At 40.8% G+C, this 16,297-nt stretch overlaps 1 protein-coding gene across 2 annotated transcripts in view; it reads left to right on the forward strand.

The window, feature by feature from the left end:
- BEGAIN (brain enriched guanylate kinase associated) overlaps nucleotides 1-15,876 on the forward strand; it is a 156,031-nt gene extending 140,155 nt beyond the window's left edge. For both annotated transcript variants that reach the window (XM_037395928.1, XM_037395929.1), the window contains 3 exons: nucleotides 6,962-7,069; nucleotides 10,479-10,562; nucleotides 13,779-15,876. In XM_037395928.1, the coding sequence (XP_037251825.1) occupies nucleotides 6,962-7,069; nucleotides 10,479-10,562; nucleotides 13,779-15,152 (1,566 nt within the window). In that variant the 3' untranslated portion in view covers nucleotides 15,153-15,876. The remainder of the gene's footprint in view (nucleotides 1-6,961; nucleotides 7,070-10,478; nucleotides 10,563-13,778) is intronic.
- The last annotated feature ends 421 nt before the right edge of the window (nucleotides 15,877-16,297 follow it).

Here is a 16,297-nt window from a genome sequence, read left to right on the forward strand (position 1 = left end):
TGCTTGTAAAGATGCACATTCTTAAACAGACTTGTGGCTTCAGTGAGTCTGGAAGTGAATAGCTCCTTTGGATACTCATTTTACTGTTTAAACCAAAATAAGATTGTTATACAAAGAAGTAAAATCAAAAATGCAATACTTATTAAATAGTGCTCTCAAGCAAGGATCAGCACCAAATCCTGCACCCCAAGGATCGTGTCATGAACTGGTATCAGCTGAAACAGTTTCATTATTTATTGAAATGCCTTTCACTATTCTTACTTGTTGTTCTCCTCTCGTCAGTTCACTGTTTTTATTACAGTTTCTGCCCAAGGGTACAAGTGAATGTGAGTAGGGGTTATCCATAGCTAGGCTTTTAACTGGCAGATAAACTCACATCGCTCCAAAGCATCCATAAACATGCACACACACAAACACATAATCTGTCATTATAACATGAAGATCTGCAGAGCAGAAACTGACACGCAGTAATGCTTAAAATCATGAATTACTGCAGAGAATACCCAGTAATATCTGCAAATCTAAACCATGTTTTGCTTTTTTATGAGCCAATTGATGAAACATATGTTATGCATATGGTCTATGGGGAAGTACTCTAAACAGAACAGCTGTTAACTTTAAGAGCTACAGTAGGAAAAAGGTTTTATTTCCACCACAAGTTTTCTTGTTCTTGTTTTCTTTACATTGTCAGATATGCCCCTGGCCTAGTCATCCCCCACCACCACCCCAGTTTCTATTTAAGCCTCTGCCAGCAAGCAAAGAGGTCCCTTAGTTCAAATACCGTATTTCAAAACTGTGTCTTACTCAGCAGAGACCATGACACATCTGGATGGGAAGAAGAGTGCACATAAGCATGAACTAAGCTACATTATTAACCTCTGCAACAGTAAAGTTTCCACACCTGGCGGGAGCGACTATTGCATACTCTCCCAGCCTCTAATTCCACAAGGGATGGCTATTTTTATCTATCTTACCAGGATATGAGATATGCACTGACAGATGCTATAAAACAAATCCATCCTCACCCATTATTGAAGCACTGTCATTGAACGATCACTGGGAATGCATGGAGCATCTGAGTGCCCTTTCTTCGTGATAGATAACACGCTCTCATCCTCCATCATTAGTGTAATTATCAGTAATAAGCAGATACTGCTTCATTGACTCCAAAGAAATGCATTCACATGCACCAAGTCTAATCTGAAGTCTGTTTGAAGTCTTGATGGAATACTAGGGAGAAACATAAGTGAACTTATACCATATTCAACCTATGCCCATTCACTATTTTATTAGGACCTAAAGATGTATTAATTATATATTAAATCATCTTTGCATAACAATAGAGGCATTTACTTCTGTAAATGACAGATGTCAGTATTTGCTAACAACAGGAATTTAAAATACTGCATATCATAAAACCCCCAGATGCTGCATACTGGTTATCACAGCAGTCAAGTGAGTTATGGTAGCCATAACATAACAGAATGGTGGAGGTCTGAAGGGCCCTCTGGAGGTCATCTGGTCCAACCCCTTTTCTCAACCACTTAGAGCAGGTTGCCCAGGACCATGTCCAGATGGCTTTTGAATATCTCCAAGGATGGAAACTCCACATCTCTGGGTAACCTTTTCCAGTGCTCAGTCAGCCTCACAGTAAAAGTGTTTCATGATGTTCAGACAGCACCACTTGTGTTTCGGTTTGTGCCCACTGCCTCTTCTTCTGTCACTGGGCACCACTGAAAAGAGCCTGGCTCTGTCTTCTTTGCATCCTGCCTTCAGATACTTATACACATAGATGAGATCCCACCTGAGCCTTGTCTTCTCCAGGCTAAACAGCCCCAGCTCTCACAGCCTTTCCTCATAAAGGAGATGCTCTGGTCCCTTAATCAGCTTCCTGGCCATTTCTTGAACTGTCTTTCTAGTGTGTCCATATCCATCTTGTACTGAGGAGCTTGAACTGGATACAGCTCCAGGTGTGGCCACACCAGTGCTAGTAGAGGGGAAGCATCGCCTCCCTCCGCTGGCTGGCAAACACTTCTAATGCAGCCTTGATTACCTTTGGCCTTCATTGCAGCAAGGGCATGCACTGCTGGGTCATGTTCGACTTGATGTGCACCAGGACCTCCAGATCTTTACCTGCAAAGCTGCTTTCCAGCTGGGTGGCCCCCAGCATACATTGGCGCATGGGGTTGGTTCCTCCGCAGGAATAGGACTTTGCACTTCCCCTTGTTGAACTTCATGAGCTTCCTGCCAGCCCATTTCTCCAGCTGTTCATGGTCCCTCTGGATTGCAGCACAACCCTCTGGTGTACCAGCTACCCCTCCCAGTTCTGTGCCATCTGCAACTGCTCTGTTTTATCCTGCATAAGATGATTTCAAAGAGATTACAAAATATTGCCTTAAAATATGCAGACCTTGTTTTGAAAGTATACCCCCACAAGCTCTTCTCACCAAGACCCGCAGAACAAGCAGTACATACATTACAGTTGCTTAGCAGATACCTTACAGCACCTATTAATATTTGCTATGAAAAGATCATGACTGGTGCTCTGTGAGAAAAGTACCGACTTAATAGCGTTACACTGGTCCAAAAATGTGGGGAATTTCTCAAGTGGAAGTGCTGGCTTTCTCCTGGACAAGCACAGTAATAAAGGAAAAAAGTTGTAAATGAAAAAGGAAAAAAAGTTCTACCTGTATTCCACAACCAAACACATTGCAGTAAACCTCTATCCAGGCATTCAGGATGGGATATCAGTGCTATTTTGATGGTATTTGTAACAGAAAAGGTCTCTTTCTGTCTGTCTGTCTTTCAGGCATTACTTATTGAGAATTACTTCCAAAGGGATGCTGCTGGCCACTAATAACTCCATGGTCACTACTACTATTACATTATTCTCATGGTTACATTGAAATGCTATCCATTGAAATGCTCCTTACAGGAACACCAAGAACATATTTACTTTGCCATATTTGAAATGGCTGACATTTCCACAGACCAGGACTGCTCGTTTGTAAAATTGAGACTGATTTAAAAAGGTCTATACACATCTGAAACCTCCCACAGGACAGCAGAGACGACAATAAGCAGCCTAGCCTTGACTAATAGGCTGACCTTGCTTTATGTTAGGACACTCTCCAGCTGCTGGAAAGCATTGAAGGGAAACTAAAACATTACCAGGGAGACAGCCAACTTTTAGTCTGCTCCATTGCTGCTGAAAGAGTGGAGAGGGAACTTTTGTGGATCCATTAATATGCAAGAAAAGCTGATCTTTTCATCTAGCTTTTGTTACTTTCCAAAGTGTACTTATCTATTATTTTATGCTGTATCGACCTAGCAAAACTCTTTTTACTCCACTTCTACCACAGATAACAGATGCAGGGACTAGAGGATACCAAACACTTCTGAAAGTGACACCTTATATTTTTGTGGATCTGTAAACGGATGAGGGATATTGTCTCTGTGCTAGATACAAATTATAAGAAAAAACAAGATTCCGGACAGCGATGTCTTCATTATATCATTTGATCCTTTTGTGAAAAGCAGATACCCAATTCCTTCATCAGATCTGAGCAAGAAGCAGAGAGGCTCATGCTAAATCCAGGCTAGGAGCAAGAGCTCCAAGCTCTTGGTCCCCCCAACATTAATATCAGCACCATGCACTGCTGGAGTCACCCAGCGGTACAAATTTCATCTGACTCAGACATGGGCACATGATTGCAGTTCTCTTGCATTAGTCAGACTCTATGGAGCTATAGTCTTTCATGCTGGCTCTGTGCCGGGGGACAAGGCAGGAGCAAGATGCACTGAGCTGACTCAACAAAGATTTCTGAACAAAGATCCACCAGAAGCTCAGCCCATTGCAGCCCATAGCTATGGCATTTTGGAGTGGACTTCAGGAGCCCTCAGCCCAGCTGCAAGCTCTTGGCATATCAATAACACCATTAACTTAATCCATTACTGGGTTTTGAGAGAGAGGTTGCTAGCAGCTGCAGAGCAGAAAGCAGTGCCAAAAGGAGAGAGGAGAGGTCACCAGCCTTATGGAAGACCAGGAGGTCCAAGCATCTAAAAGCTACCAGAAATAGAGGGATCTGCCAAAAGAGGTTGTAAGTAAAATAAGTATTTATAATTATAATTCACAATTGCAGCATTAATATCATGATTCCTGTCCTCGTTTCGTCCCTCTATGGCATCTATTCCTGATTCTGAAAATATGATTGTCCAACTGCAACTGGAAGAGGTCAAATTGAAGCCCCCAGTAACCAGCAATCCTTTTAATGCAGTCATCCAGCACTACCATACCATCTTTTCCAGCTGCACCGTTTTCCCCAAGGTGGTGTAAGGTTTAAGCCTCTGCTCTCTTGTTTCCACCACTGGACCATGATAACATCTGGCTGAAGCTCTGAACTCACAAAGATGGACACACAGTATATGGTCAATATGCCAAAGCCTGTCAGGGTCCTGTCCACCCTTAGGCTAGCTCACTTTTCCACAATGAGACAGATTCTTTGCTCACGTCAGCAGCACTGATTTCAAGAGAAAGATGTGAGCATACACTAGTGGAGAACACTGGGACTGGCCTGCCTTTCTCATCCCCCCTCCTCCACAGCACTGCTGATATGTTTATTACTTTGATGCCTATCTGCTGACCTGTATAGTATGAATTTGAACTCAGGCAAATTTTATAGTTCAACAAATTGAAAATACTTTTAGAAGTCATACTTGGTCAGATACAAAGTCTGGGAAACATCAGCCCAAAAGTTATCATAACTGAAATAAAATGAAACCATAATTCAGTCAGATTCAGCATTACTCAGTGCAATGGAAAGTACTGCTTCCAAAGCCTGCATCTACTGCCCTTTTACGAGTTTCTCTCTGCTGAAGACTATAAATCCTTGATCAGATGATCTTTACTGAACTGTGAAATATATTGAGTCAAGTTCAATTTGGTTAGGGAAAAGCAACACTTGCTTGAATCAGAGAGACTGAGAGCAAAAGGGCGTCCTACAAATCAGCTGCCTTGACAACTTGTCATACAAGGATTGATAAAAACTTCAACAGAAATGGTTACTTGGAAGATTAAGTCTGTACTCAGCAGACCTGAATCCTTCAAAAGCATGAAATTACTTGGAAAATCGAGGGGCACTTTCATCCCAGGTACTTAGGTAGTTACTTGTCTACCTCATTAAGCAGCTAAATACCTTTGAAAATGTACCCCTCAGTCACACTCTCGAAGGAGACAGATTTCTAGAGGTGCAGAGATGTCCAGGAGGTTCACAAAGTGTCTAGCTGTTTAGTTCACAATAAAATCATTGTAGAGTTAATGGCCTCATATAAAACCACGTCTATCTGCCCAATTAAAAAACACAGCCCTTCAGATCATGTGTCTCACTAAAATCAGTGAGGTTGGAGCTCTTGCAAGCTCTGAAAGCTATGCTTTGGCTTTCCGTCGCATAGACCCCAGGCAGCTAGCAGGAGCACCTGATCACTGGGAATGAGGACGGCAGAGGTGTCAAGCCTGAACCAGCCTCCAGGCACAGCTGGGCTGCGAGGACAGAGGTCTTGTAACAGCCAGCAGGGAACAGATGGTCCGTAGAAAAGCTGACATCAAAACAGACCAGTTGAGACGTTCACAAAGACACTTCAATCATATCTGTGCTGTTTAAAGCAAGCTGTGGGATTGCTTAGACGATTTGGGGTGTTTTTCTTTAAATAGCAACTTAGGATGAGAGTTGCCACTTCCAATTTAATCACTCTTCTTTAACATAGCCTGGTGCTTTGCAGCTGGATAATTAACCTTGATATTCATTTGGACTTCAAAGCACACAACTCCCATTGCTGTCAATTAGCTGACAATGTCGAGCGCGTGTTGATGTAAGATTTTCCTGTGACCCTGGCAATATGACATTTGGGAAATTTTAGTAACTAATACAATCATCCTGCTGGAGAAAGTCCTTCACAAATTACTCTAACAATTTTAGAATGGGAAGTGAGATTGTGAATTTGTCACTGGATTGAGTTCACTAAACAAAACAGATGCGCATTAAAGTTTACCTACTTTCTGTTCTTATTGCAACACTGCTTTCTAAAGATCCTTCCAGATAACTGGCAGACCTTCTTGTTATCATGCCTTGTACAGCTCTGAGCACAAGGAAGATGCCTTGATCTCAGCTAGAGCTTTCAGAAGCTACCATACCTTTTAATACTAATGTAAGTGTTATAAATGATGGTTACAAAATAAGTTTTGATGTACGAGGTGGTGCAATAAACACTGCGATATGAAAACGGACACACTACAGGAAGGGCCAGTGGCACTCTACTTTTCCTGCTGGTTTCTTTGCATTTATAATAAAGAGTTACAACCTACTAGTAATAAGATTAAATTAGTGGGCAGCAAAAAGTTTGAATCAGACTATTTTCCTGTTATCCCACAGTAGGTCACATTCTGCTACTGAGTGTTAACCCCACAATCAGGCATACATTCATCTTGATACATGAACAACCTCACCCAGTACTTTCAAAGCAGCCAGCACAATCAACAGCTAAAAAGAAATTGGCTCAAACACAGCTAGTTTCTTTTTTAAATATTGTTCTTCCTCCCTGATGAGAATAGAAGCTAACGGTATAAGTGATACACTCTTGTAACAAAAGCCAGGAAGAGCCCAAGTCCCTTCCAGGTTAGAAACCCTGTCTTGTGATGAAGAAGGAATAGCTGATGCTCAGTCAAATGCTCTTGCACAGGCTGCCTAGAGCCGTTTGTGGAGATTCCTAATGTGAGCTCAGTTTGACCTCCATGTTTTCAAAGTACTTTGCTTCATCTGCTGAGTGAAAATAGCAAGAAATAAACAATTTTTTTTAAAAAGGAATATTGATCTCTTGTGTTTTTCCCTGGATTTGAGAATGACATCAACCTTTGGGCCTTTTTCTGACAGTAGAAAAAATATTGACTACTCCATTTTCTACACAGGGTCAACATTACGAAGAGGAAAAACGGGCTTTGAGCCATGAAATAATTGCACTCAATAATCACTTAATTGAGGCCAAGGTGACAATAGATAAGTTGTCAGAAGACAATGTAAGTATGTAATTATGGATATATCTTGAGATTATATTCAGAAATAAGCTAGGCCATGCACCTCCCATGAAATTATAGAATAATTTCTTATTGTTTACATAAAATGTAACTTGTCACCTCAACAGTTAAAATTCATGTTTGACTGTTCCCATCATTTTGTAAGTTCAACTCTCCTTATGCTATGGGGCTGGGGTGAGACTATTCGTTGATATTTTTTTCCATGTCTAACACAAAACTGATGAAAAAAAATTTTTAAACAATGATGATATTCCCACATTGATTTTGCCATCAGTTTTGATCCAGCATGGCAAACTGGTGGAAGGAATTCATCATAAGGATTTTAGGCACAGTGTAGAGCCCTGCAGTTCCTCTGATCTTTCAGTCTTTGCTCACTGAAATGGGATGCTCGACACAAGTGAGCTTTGCTAGCAAAAAGTAGGGTTAGCTGTGGTTCATGTGTAACAGCTTACCTGTCTCAGTGTGGGACAAAACAGGAAACATCCCTGGCAGTTGTCACCCTGCTCCTCATTAAATGCCTCTGAGAACTGGCCTGCATACTGCAGCTGGCAACCACGCTCATGAAATCCTTCCAGGGACAAACTTCAAAAGAAAGCAAAGAAAGGAAGATTGCAGGCATTTAGTTCATTATTGTGCCATTCCTTAGACACTTAATAAAAAAATCATATACAGGAGGCATGCTTCTGTTAGCGCTTATTTTTCAGCATCTTACATTCAATCTTCCCATATTTCATATGAACTCTTAATCATAGCAGGGAGCATTCGATCCCATTAATATGCCTGTTGATGTGAATGCACATGTGATTAATAGCTTTCCAACGGAAACAAAGAGTTCAGTCTGGCCCTTTACTTTTATAGGAATTGTGCTGAAACAACAGTTAATTCATAACTCTAATAGCTGTAACTAATGGAACATGGTAAATGCAATGGGCTACATTTAGGTTTTAGAAGCACAGGTATACACCCAGACTAGTTCAGCTGAAATTAGTGGAGTTATTTCAGTTTTAAAACACAGGGGGGACAAACTTTGTAAAACTCTCCCAAGTAAGTATGCATGCATTTACACTGCTTCAGAGTCAGGTTTGAACCCACATTTGACGAAACATTTTCAATATTCATAGTTTTTAAAAGGCAACTTAGACTGGACTGGATTTCAGAGCACTCTTCTTCCAAGAGCTATTCTAAACTACACTGAATATTAAAAGTATGTTCCAGAAGCCTCAAATAGCAGTGCCACTTCTTCATACTGGAGGTCGATTCACAGACAAAATTCTGCCCTTCGTTATGTAGCATCACTAATGAAAACAAAGGTTAAACTCCAGACTTTAAAATAAAGAGCTATGAAACAAACCGTTAATATTATACCTAATAAGCAGAGATACTGTTAAACTGAAGAATCCTACATAAGGAGAACAAGTTTTTGTCTTGCCAGTATTTCTTCCTTCAATTATATTTCCCCTTAGTCTTCTGACAGATACGTGTAATGAAGCTTTTGATGCAAAAACATGTTTTAGACTATGGGAAACACTTACGGCGTTAATTGCCAATTGGTACTCTAGTTCCCACAGATGTGGTTAGTTTCCGTACAGACAAACATTAAAGGACAGAAAGTCACTCCAGTTGCATGGCATGTCCCAGCATACTGAGAACAAAGTACACATGGCACATTGAACTCGCATGTAATTTTTCTGTAATAATTTTTAAAGCTGCTAAAAATAAAGTGTCAGAAATGCTTTTTGTACTCTCCATGACAACCACTTCACAGAAACAGAGGCACATAGCTTTTGAAAAAAGGATTAGATTTTGGAATTATATAATTTTTATGTGCCTAGTAATGTCATATGGAACTTGTCTGGGCCATACATCGTGCAGCAACATATTATGTGTTTAATGTGAATGTAACATGTCAGAATCACATGCACATGCAACAGATTTTGCTTCTAAAGTGAAATCTTGGATCCCAACTGTTTGCATCTGTTTTCAGGGATAAAAATAGCGCGTATAAATACAAAATTTAAGACCTACACAAATGAATGTATCTCCCCAGTACATTTAAGGCAGAAGTGGCATGTATAAAATCTCACATACACACACACAAAAAAAAAAAAAAAAACAACCACAAACCAGGACTATCTAAAGGCCCTTTAATGTGAAAATATAATGATGTAATGATTATAGCAAAACTACTTTTACTACCCCCATGCCTCACAGACTCTCAGGAACATCTTGTTGCACCTGTTATTGCAGAATGCGTTTAAAATGGTATTTCAAAACAGGGAATTCCTACCTTTCCTTTTCATAAAAAATGTGTCAGTTTTTAAAAGAACAAGCTGAACAGTAAAAATCTGCATTCAATAAAATGATAACATTAATGCCAGAGAAAATTCAATTAATTTCAGTATCCAACACCATTTCTGTGTAAACATTTTCTACTTTTTACAAATTAACACAGCCGAGTGTCCATAGTACCTTTACGCTTTGTCTGTCTCACCTATGACCACCTATAAAGCCAGTTTCTGAAGCCAACTTTTATTTTAATGGCACTTAGATCAGGAGGAGCAACATACAACTCTTACCTCCAGGGACTCAAAGATACTGTTTGAAGGATATAGTTACACAGTCACATGTGCTAAATTAAATTTAGACGAAAGGCAAATCTGCGTACTGAATTTTTCCCATTAAATAGGCTGTGGGAGTCATTCAATACAAAACCAGTATAAGCAGCTTGTTTAGATTCTCTTTTTCCCTGTGAATTCTCATGGTAATATTTTACCCAGTAAAAATATCCTATTCTGCAGCAGCAAATATTTGCAGGGAGATCTAATATATTTGTATAGCTGCATTCTCCAAGATATGAAAGGAACCAGGAACCAGCAAGAAAGTTTCATAAGATGACAAAGGCCACCTTTTTTAAAAAAAATTCAACATATATTTCTGCAATGAATTTCTCCCACAGTCTCAAAAGATTATTTAAACATTTTCTAGAATAGTATCTTAGTGCTGATCTGGATAATAGTAAAAATTGTCTGTTCTTAAATTTTCTTTTTGCTTAAAAGATCAGGTTTATTTTAGCCTTCATAACGCCATGCATGTTAACAGTGTAAAGTCCAGTTCCTAACGGTAAGTGTCCGTCTTTTGAAATGCAGATTACTGTTCTGTCGTAAGGGTTCTCAAATTTGTCTTTTCAGTAATTTTATCAGCTTTCACGGAACAAAGGAGCAAACATCTCAGGACCGTGCAAGAAACATGGAATCTTAACGTATTTAAAAGTTAAAGTATGCTCCAAATTTCCCTGAAGTCAATTATTAAGATTGCTCAGTTATGGGAGAAAGGCTGAAAGCCACAAGCTATTTGCAGACTTTAAAAAACAGGCTATTTTCTGTTTTTCTAGGAGCTCTATAGGAAGGACTGCAATTTAGCTGCTCAGTTGCTCCAGTGCAGCAAGAATTACGACAGGGCACATAAACTTTCGGAGGTAATGTGACCAAACTTGGTGAATTTTCAAAGAAATAAGTATTTTATGGAAAACAGGTGATTTTATATGTACCCATTCCAGAACTTGCTTGCCCTTAAGGCTTTGATTTCCACCCCTCCTTTTAAGCAACAGGAGGGCTTGTGCACCTGCTGGTACTCTCTGCAGCTGAGGGAGTCGCTGACAAAATCACAGCCAGCGATGGAACCAAAGTGCTGAAAGCTGTAGAATGCAAAATATTGGCTGGGGGGTGGTGGTGGGGGGGGGAACAGCAGCAAGGGGGGTGAGAGCAGGGAAATGACAAGCTGCAGGCATCAGAGGTTCTCATATAATCAATTTTCCTCCTGAAGCTATTTTCCAGTCCAGCTAATTTCTAAACCTGAATTTTAAAATGGAATGACAGAACAAATATCTTTTTCTAAAGCAAGCAGAGCACTGAATGATTGATTTCCAAGGTGTAAATTTTAATTAATAATCCTTGCTTCCGAGGAAATGAGGCTTGGGAAACAGACCGCCTTAAAAGGGGAGGTAAATACTATATCAGTGAACATCATCATCTTTGGGGGTGCAGGTCCTACACAAAGCAATAGCACCTTCCTCACATATATTGCTTCGGTGAAGGTCACAGAGAAAAGCTGTTCCCCTTCCCCAGTCCCATCAGGTTAATGTCCCCCTAAATGATCTCTCTTATGCAGTTATGCAAGAGAATAATGCAAAATTGAATGTGGAATGTATAAACCATTTCTAAGCCAGTAGACAGCTTTGGAGCACTCAAAACCCCTGGTAAATAAGAAGAGAGCAAGACTCTTCTGTCAAATGGGTGATGAAGATTTTCTGGAATGGAGACAGAACCTCCAAATTAACCATTATCTTGGTCCTGTTATTTTTTCCTAGCAAATGATTTCCCTTAGCAATTCATATTCAGGAGTTATCATGACATTATTACACTTGAAAGCACCCTCCCTGTTAGCGAGAATTAGGACCTTAAAAGTACTTAGTGGTTCACTTGCAGAAAACTATCACAAATGTGGAATGCCCCCACCATTTCCCAGACTGTCATGTCATACACTCAATTAAACAGGCAAAGTCTCCACTCGTAAGTCCAAGTATTTCTTAATTTAGCAAGTGTGAATGTGCTGTCACAGCCAATAAATTCCTTGCAAATGCAAATGTTGCCTGACAAAGTATTGTATATTATCCAGAAGCCTAAACTATAGTACAATACAGTAATGTGACAGCAATATCATTTTAGTAATTCCAGTTTCCAGTGCAATGCCCAGAAAATAATGTTCTTTTTCTTAATGCATTTCATAATCTAAATAATGTATATAAAATAGCTCAAACAGTGGTGTTACAGGATACTAAAATAATAGCTGCCCCATACAGCAGTTTCACATTAAATGAAGTGTATTTCTTTTCCTCATTTCCGTGGCAATTTGCAGCAGCCCTATTTTACAACCTGTTTATTCAATCTTTGTTGCATCTGTCCTTAATATGACTAATATGCTGTCTGCCAGCAGATTGGCAATATCATACTCTTTATTTCCAATGGAAGACATATGAGCTAATTAACAACATAATGATTAATCCAGAATATCCTGGAAGGTCTGTTGGTTGAAAAAAGACTCATCCTACTCCCCATTAACAAGAATGCCATTTCACAACATGCCATATTTTGAATACATCGAGTTTGTGGGAGATTAAACCCCTTTAAAAAGTTCCCAGTGAATCTAAAAGGGGAGCTTCTTACCTGAAGTGAGATCATTACAAGGAACAGGCACCTTAAATTTCTCTCGCCTAATATAGATGGGAGGGGGACCACTTCAGTATCTGTAGGGTTCTGTCCTCTATTTAATTAAACAAAATTTAAGGAGGGAGGGAGATTGTTAGGGGTGTAAGGGTAACCACTGATTATTTGGTAAAGAGGAACTTGATTTCTAGTTGTAGAAAGAAAGTGCTGAGTAAAATAGAGTTTAGGAATTTAGCCCTTGAACGCTTGGCTAAGTGGCATAAGTCAACGTGGATATCAAAGGAGCCATCACAGTCACAAACTCAAAACTTAGTCAGAACAGGAGTTCTTCTGATTTCTAGCAGGAAATACTGAGAGACAGCCATCAGGCAGCTCTCTCCTGTATTCCTGGCTGATCAATGATAGAGATCTGAAATGAGCAAGTGAGATAAAATATGACTGGTAAGCACGCTTGGTGATACCTGCTTAGGCATTACCTACCAGACTTCTGAGCCACACCAAGGCAGGTGGTCCCTCAGTCCCACATGACAGAATAGCAGGTGGAACCGCTGTCCACAGTGCTGATCCTGACTTTCTCCAAAAAACATACGATTTCTGCTGCATAACGGGCTTATTGATTAATTCTGACTAGTCCATCACACAGGAATCATAGTGTAAATTCAGGTCTTAGCTCTTATTTCTGCCAGCACAGTAAGAACCTCAGAAAAGCAGTCATCTCGCAGCTGCCAGAAGAGGGGAGCATGTTGAGGCTTATGTGGATGGTTGATCTGACAAGCAGCATCCCACTGCTGGGGCAGGGAAGCTGGTTTGATTTGCCTCTTCCCAGCACAGGAACATGCCCCTCATAGCAGCCAGGACCATTGCTTGAAGTGTCAAAGAAACCAGCTTCCCTGCCTCTTCAAACAGCGTGGTTTATCAAGCGTGACGCTGGAAGGCAGGAGTCAATTTGCTGCTGGATTGGAGTCAAGATAAGCTGGAAGAAAGGCAAAAGAGGAGCAGAATATATCTGACCTCTTCCTCCTCTCTCCTCACCCCCGCAGAGACCTCTGCATCCCCACACTCCAGCTGCAAACTGCACCCATGCATGCAGTCTGGAAAGCGTTGTGTTGCTGCAGGTCATCATTCCCTACTTGCCTTTTTAAGACTGTTATTTAGCACATCCTTTACATCATTCCTATCCAACCTGAACTAACTTGGAAGGAATCCTTTCAGTTTCACAGTGTTTTCGATGGGGGGAAACAGATGAAGATTTCCAAACACTGAGTAAACAAATGAAAGTTGTTTGATTATGTTTGTTTTCAGAAATGCCCAGAGATTGTGCCCATCACATTAGTCAAAGAACAACATATAGTGAGCTATGTAATGTCATAAACAGCACTCATCTATCCATGTTGTATAAGCCCAAGCAGACACCAGTACTGACATGTACCCTTTCCTCCTTTCCCCCTTGCTCTCTCTTTATGTTACAGTTGCCATCTGACTTTCAGGAAAGGGTCAGCATTCATCTGGAAAAACACGGGTGCAGCCTTTCTGTCCCCTTGTGCCACACATCTTACGCTGATACCATACCCACTTGCGTCATTGCCAAAGTACTGGAAAAACCAGATCCAAACAGCTTGTCTTCACACTTGTCAAGCCCATCTACAAGGGATCTCAGTTTTCAGGACTCTGCTGGAAAACTTGGACAAAGGCCCCAGTACAAGTCAGACATCTACTGCAGCGACACCGCCCTTTACTGCCCCGAGGAGCGGAGGAGGGAGAGGAGGCAGAGTGTGGACACGCAAGTGAAGGACGTGGGGTTCCTGCGGTCCCAGAACTCCACGGACAGCACCGTCGAAGAAGACGGTTTCCATTCCAGCTTCTCTCACGAAGCCTTCCCGGAGTACATTACCTCTCTGCCGACCTCCAGCTCCTACTCCAGCTTCAGCGTCACATCCGAGGAGAAGGAGAACGCCCAAGCCAACACTCTGACAGCCTCTCAGCAGGCAATCTACATGAGCAACCGAGATGAACTGTTTGAAAGAAAGTCACCTGCAGGTTACGAGCATCAGGGAAGTCCTAGGTTTGCCAAGTCCAAACCTGTGCAGCACATGGAGCTTGCTGATGACAACGAGAACTCACCCACTTTTACTAGGACTCTGCCTGGGTATGCAAACGAACCTTTTCATTTCTCAGCCATAACACCACAGCAGGCTTTAGCAAACCAGAAAATGAGGAATGAGTGCAGGAGTACCCACCTTTCAGAAGAAGACCTGCCTGGGCGATGGAGGCAATTGAGCGTGGAGGATATTGGTGCGTACTCCTACAGGAATGCTGGCAGGCTGTCGCCCTGTAGTTTTTCAGAGCAGTACTACAGCAGCCCCATTAAGAAGGGAGACAGTCGAACAAGCCCCATCTATGCTAGCTACAAAGCAGACAGCTGCTCAGAGGGAGATGATATCTGCCAAAGCAGGCTTGTGGATTCTTGCTTCCTGAGAACAGACAGTGGCCTGAATATTGACATCAGCACTAGCTGTAAGCAGGACAAATTGCCCACTTACAAAACAAAAGAACCAAGAGACCAAAAAAATGAAAGGATCACCGTCCAGTTATGCAGTAGCAAAAACATCGAAAATAGCCCAGTATTGAAAAGAGAATACGTGGACGTGAGCCCCAACAGCTCCGCAGAGTCCCTCAACCAGAGTTCAGTGGAGGCTTCAGAAATTCACCAGTCTTCCATGGAGCAAGGAAGCCATTCGGGTATTCACAGCAAACAGCAGCAGTTTCAACGGACTGGGAGTACTGGTTTGAGTCGGAAGGACAGCCTTACAAAAGCACAATTATACGGAACCCTTCTGAACTAGGCATCTTCTGAAATGGCAATAAGACAACAAACTAAAGGAAGCAAAGAGCATTTGATATTTCTAGAGAACAATAAGGTTCTAAGAAACAGGATTATTATAAAATATATATTCATAATGGTACTATATGTTTAAAACAAAATCTCTTCAAAAATGTTATACAGCACTTTTCACTTAACATCCTTTCCACGTGGGAGACCGTCCCCTCCCCTCTTTTATAAACCTGAAGTATTTTTATAACAAAAATGGTATTTATTAGACTATCCTAACTATTTGAGCAGAATTCTTTTCCCTTCAAGCAGGTTTCTTATTTATTTTTGTGCATGAGGCCATCTGTGCCTAAACTCTTGGAGGAAAAGGGTAAAATCATGACAGCGGTGATAAAAAATAAATCCACCTGATAAAATACCATAAAATGTCATGTGAAAACAAAACAAACAAGAATGGTGAATTTGAAGAAGTATATTTTTTAACAAGAATGGAATTGTATCTGAAGTTATTTCATACAAATGTATTTATGAGTGACTAATGTATGCACAAAGTGATACTAATATTTTGTTCTTTTAATCCACTGTGTTTCTGCTTTCCTATTTTTCCTTGTATACTACCTCAAAAGTAATTGAGGGTTTCTTTGTCACATTTTCTGTAGGCTTGCATTTATATTGTCTAAAATGCATGCAGTGTCATAATTAATAATGTATTTTGCATTACTTAATAAAAGACACCAGTGGAGATATTTTGAGGTGAGTTTTTTCCTTCATTAAAACATACCCTGGACAACAGAACATGGAATTGCTGTGGGTGGCATCGGTGCAGCAAGTTAACAAGTAAAGTTCCTAGTTTAGACTGCTTTCTAAAGGAGTCTCTCTTTCCCTGTGAGCTCCAGAGCACTGGCTGTCAGCCCGCGTCCCCTGCGTGTAGGAGAGCTTCTCATCAGCCTGTGAAAAGTAAACAAGGGAAAGAAACTGTTTATCAACAGGCTTGAAATCACCGGGCAGGGCTCTGCACACAGAAAAGAAAATCAAAAACTACTTGAAAATTTGTGGGTTAAGCTCCTCCTCCATTACACACATACTTGACACAATCCTTCAGGTCTTTAGGACTATTACCTTCCATAGTTAACCTTTTTTCATATGTAGCTTGGTATT

The sequence above is a fragment of the Falco rusticolus genome, chromosome 7, assembly GCF_015220075.1.
Source record: "Falco rusticolus isolate bFalRus1 chromosome 7, bFalRus1.pri, whole genome shotgun sequence".
NCBI classification, from domain to species: domain Eukaryota; kingdom Metazoa; phylum Chordata; class Aves; order Falconiformes; family Falconidae; genus Falco; species Falco rusticolus.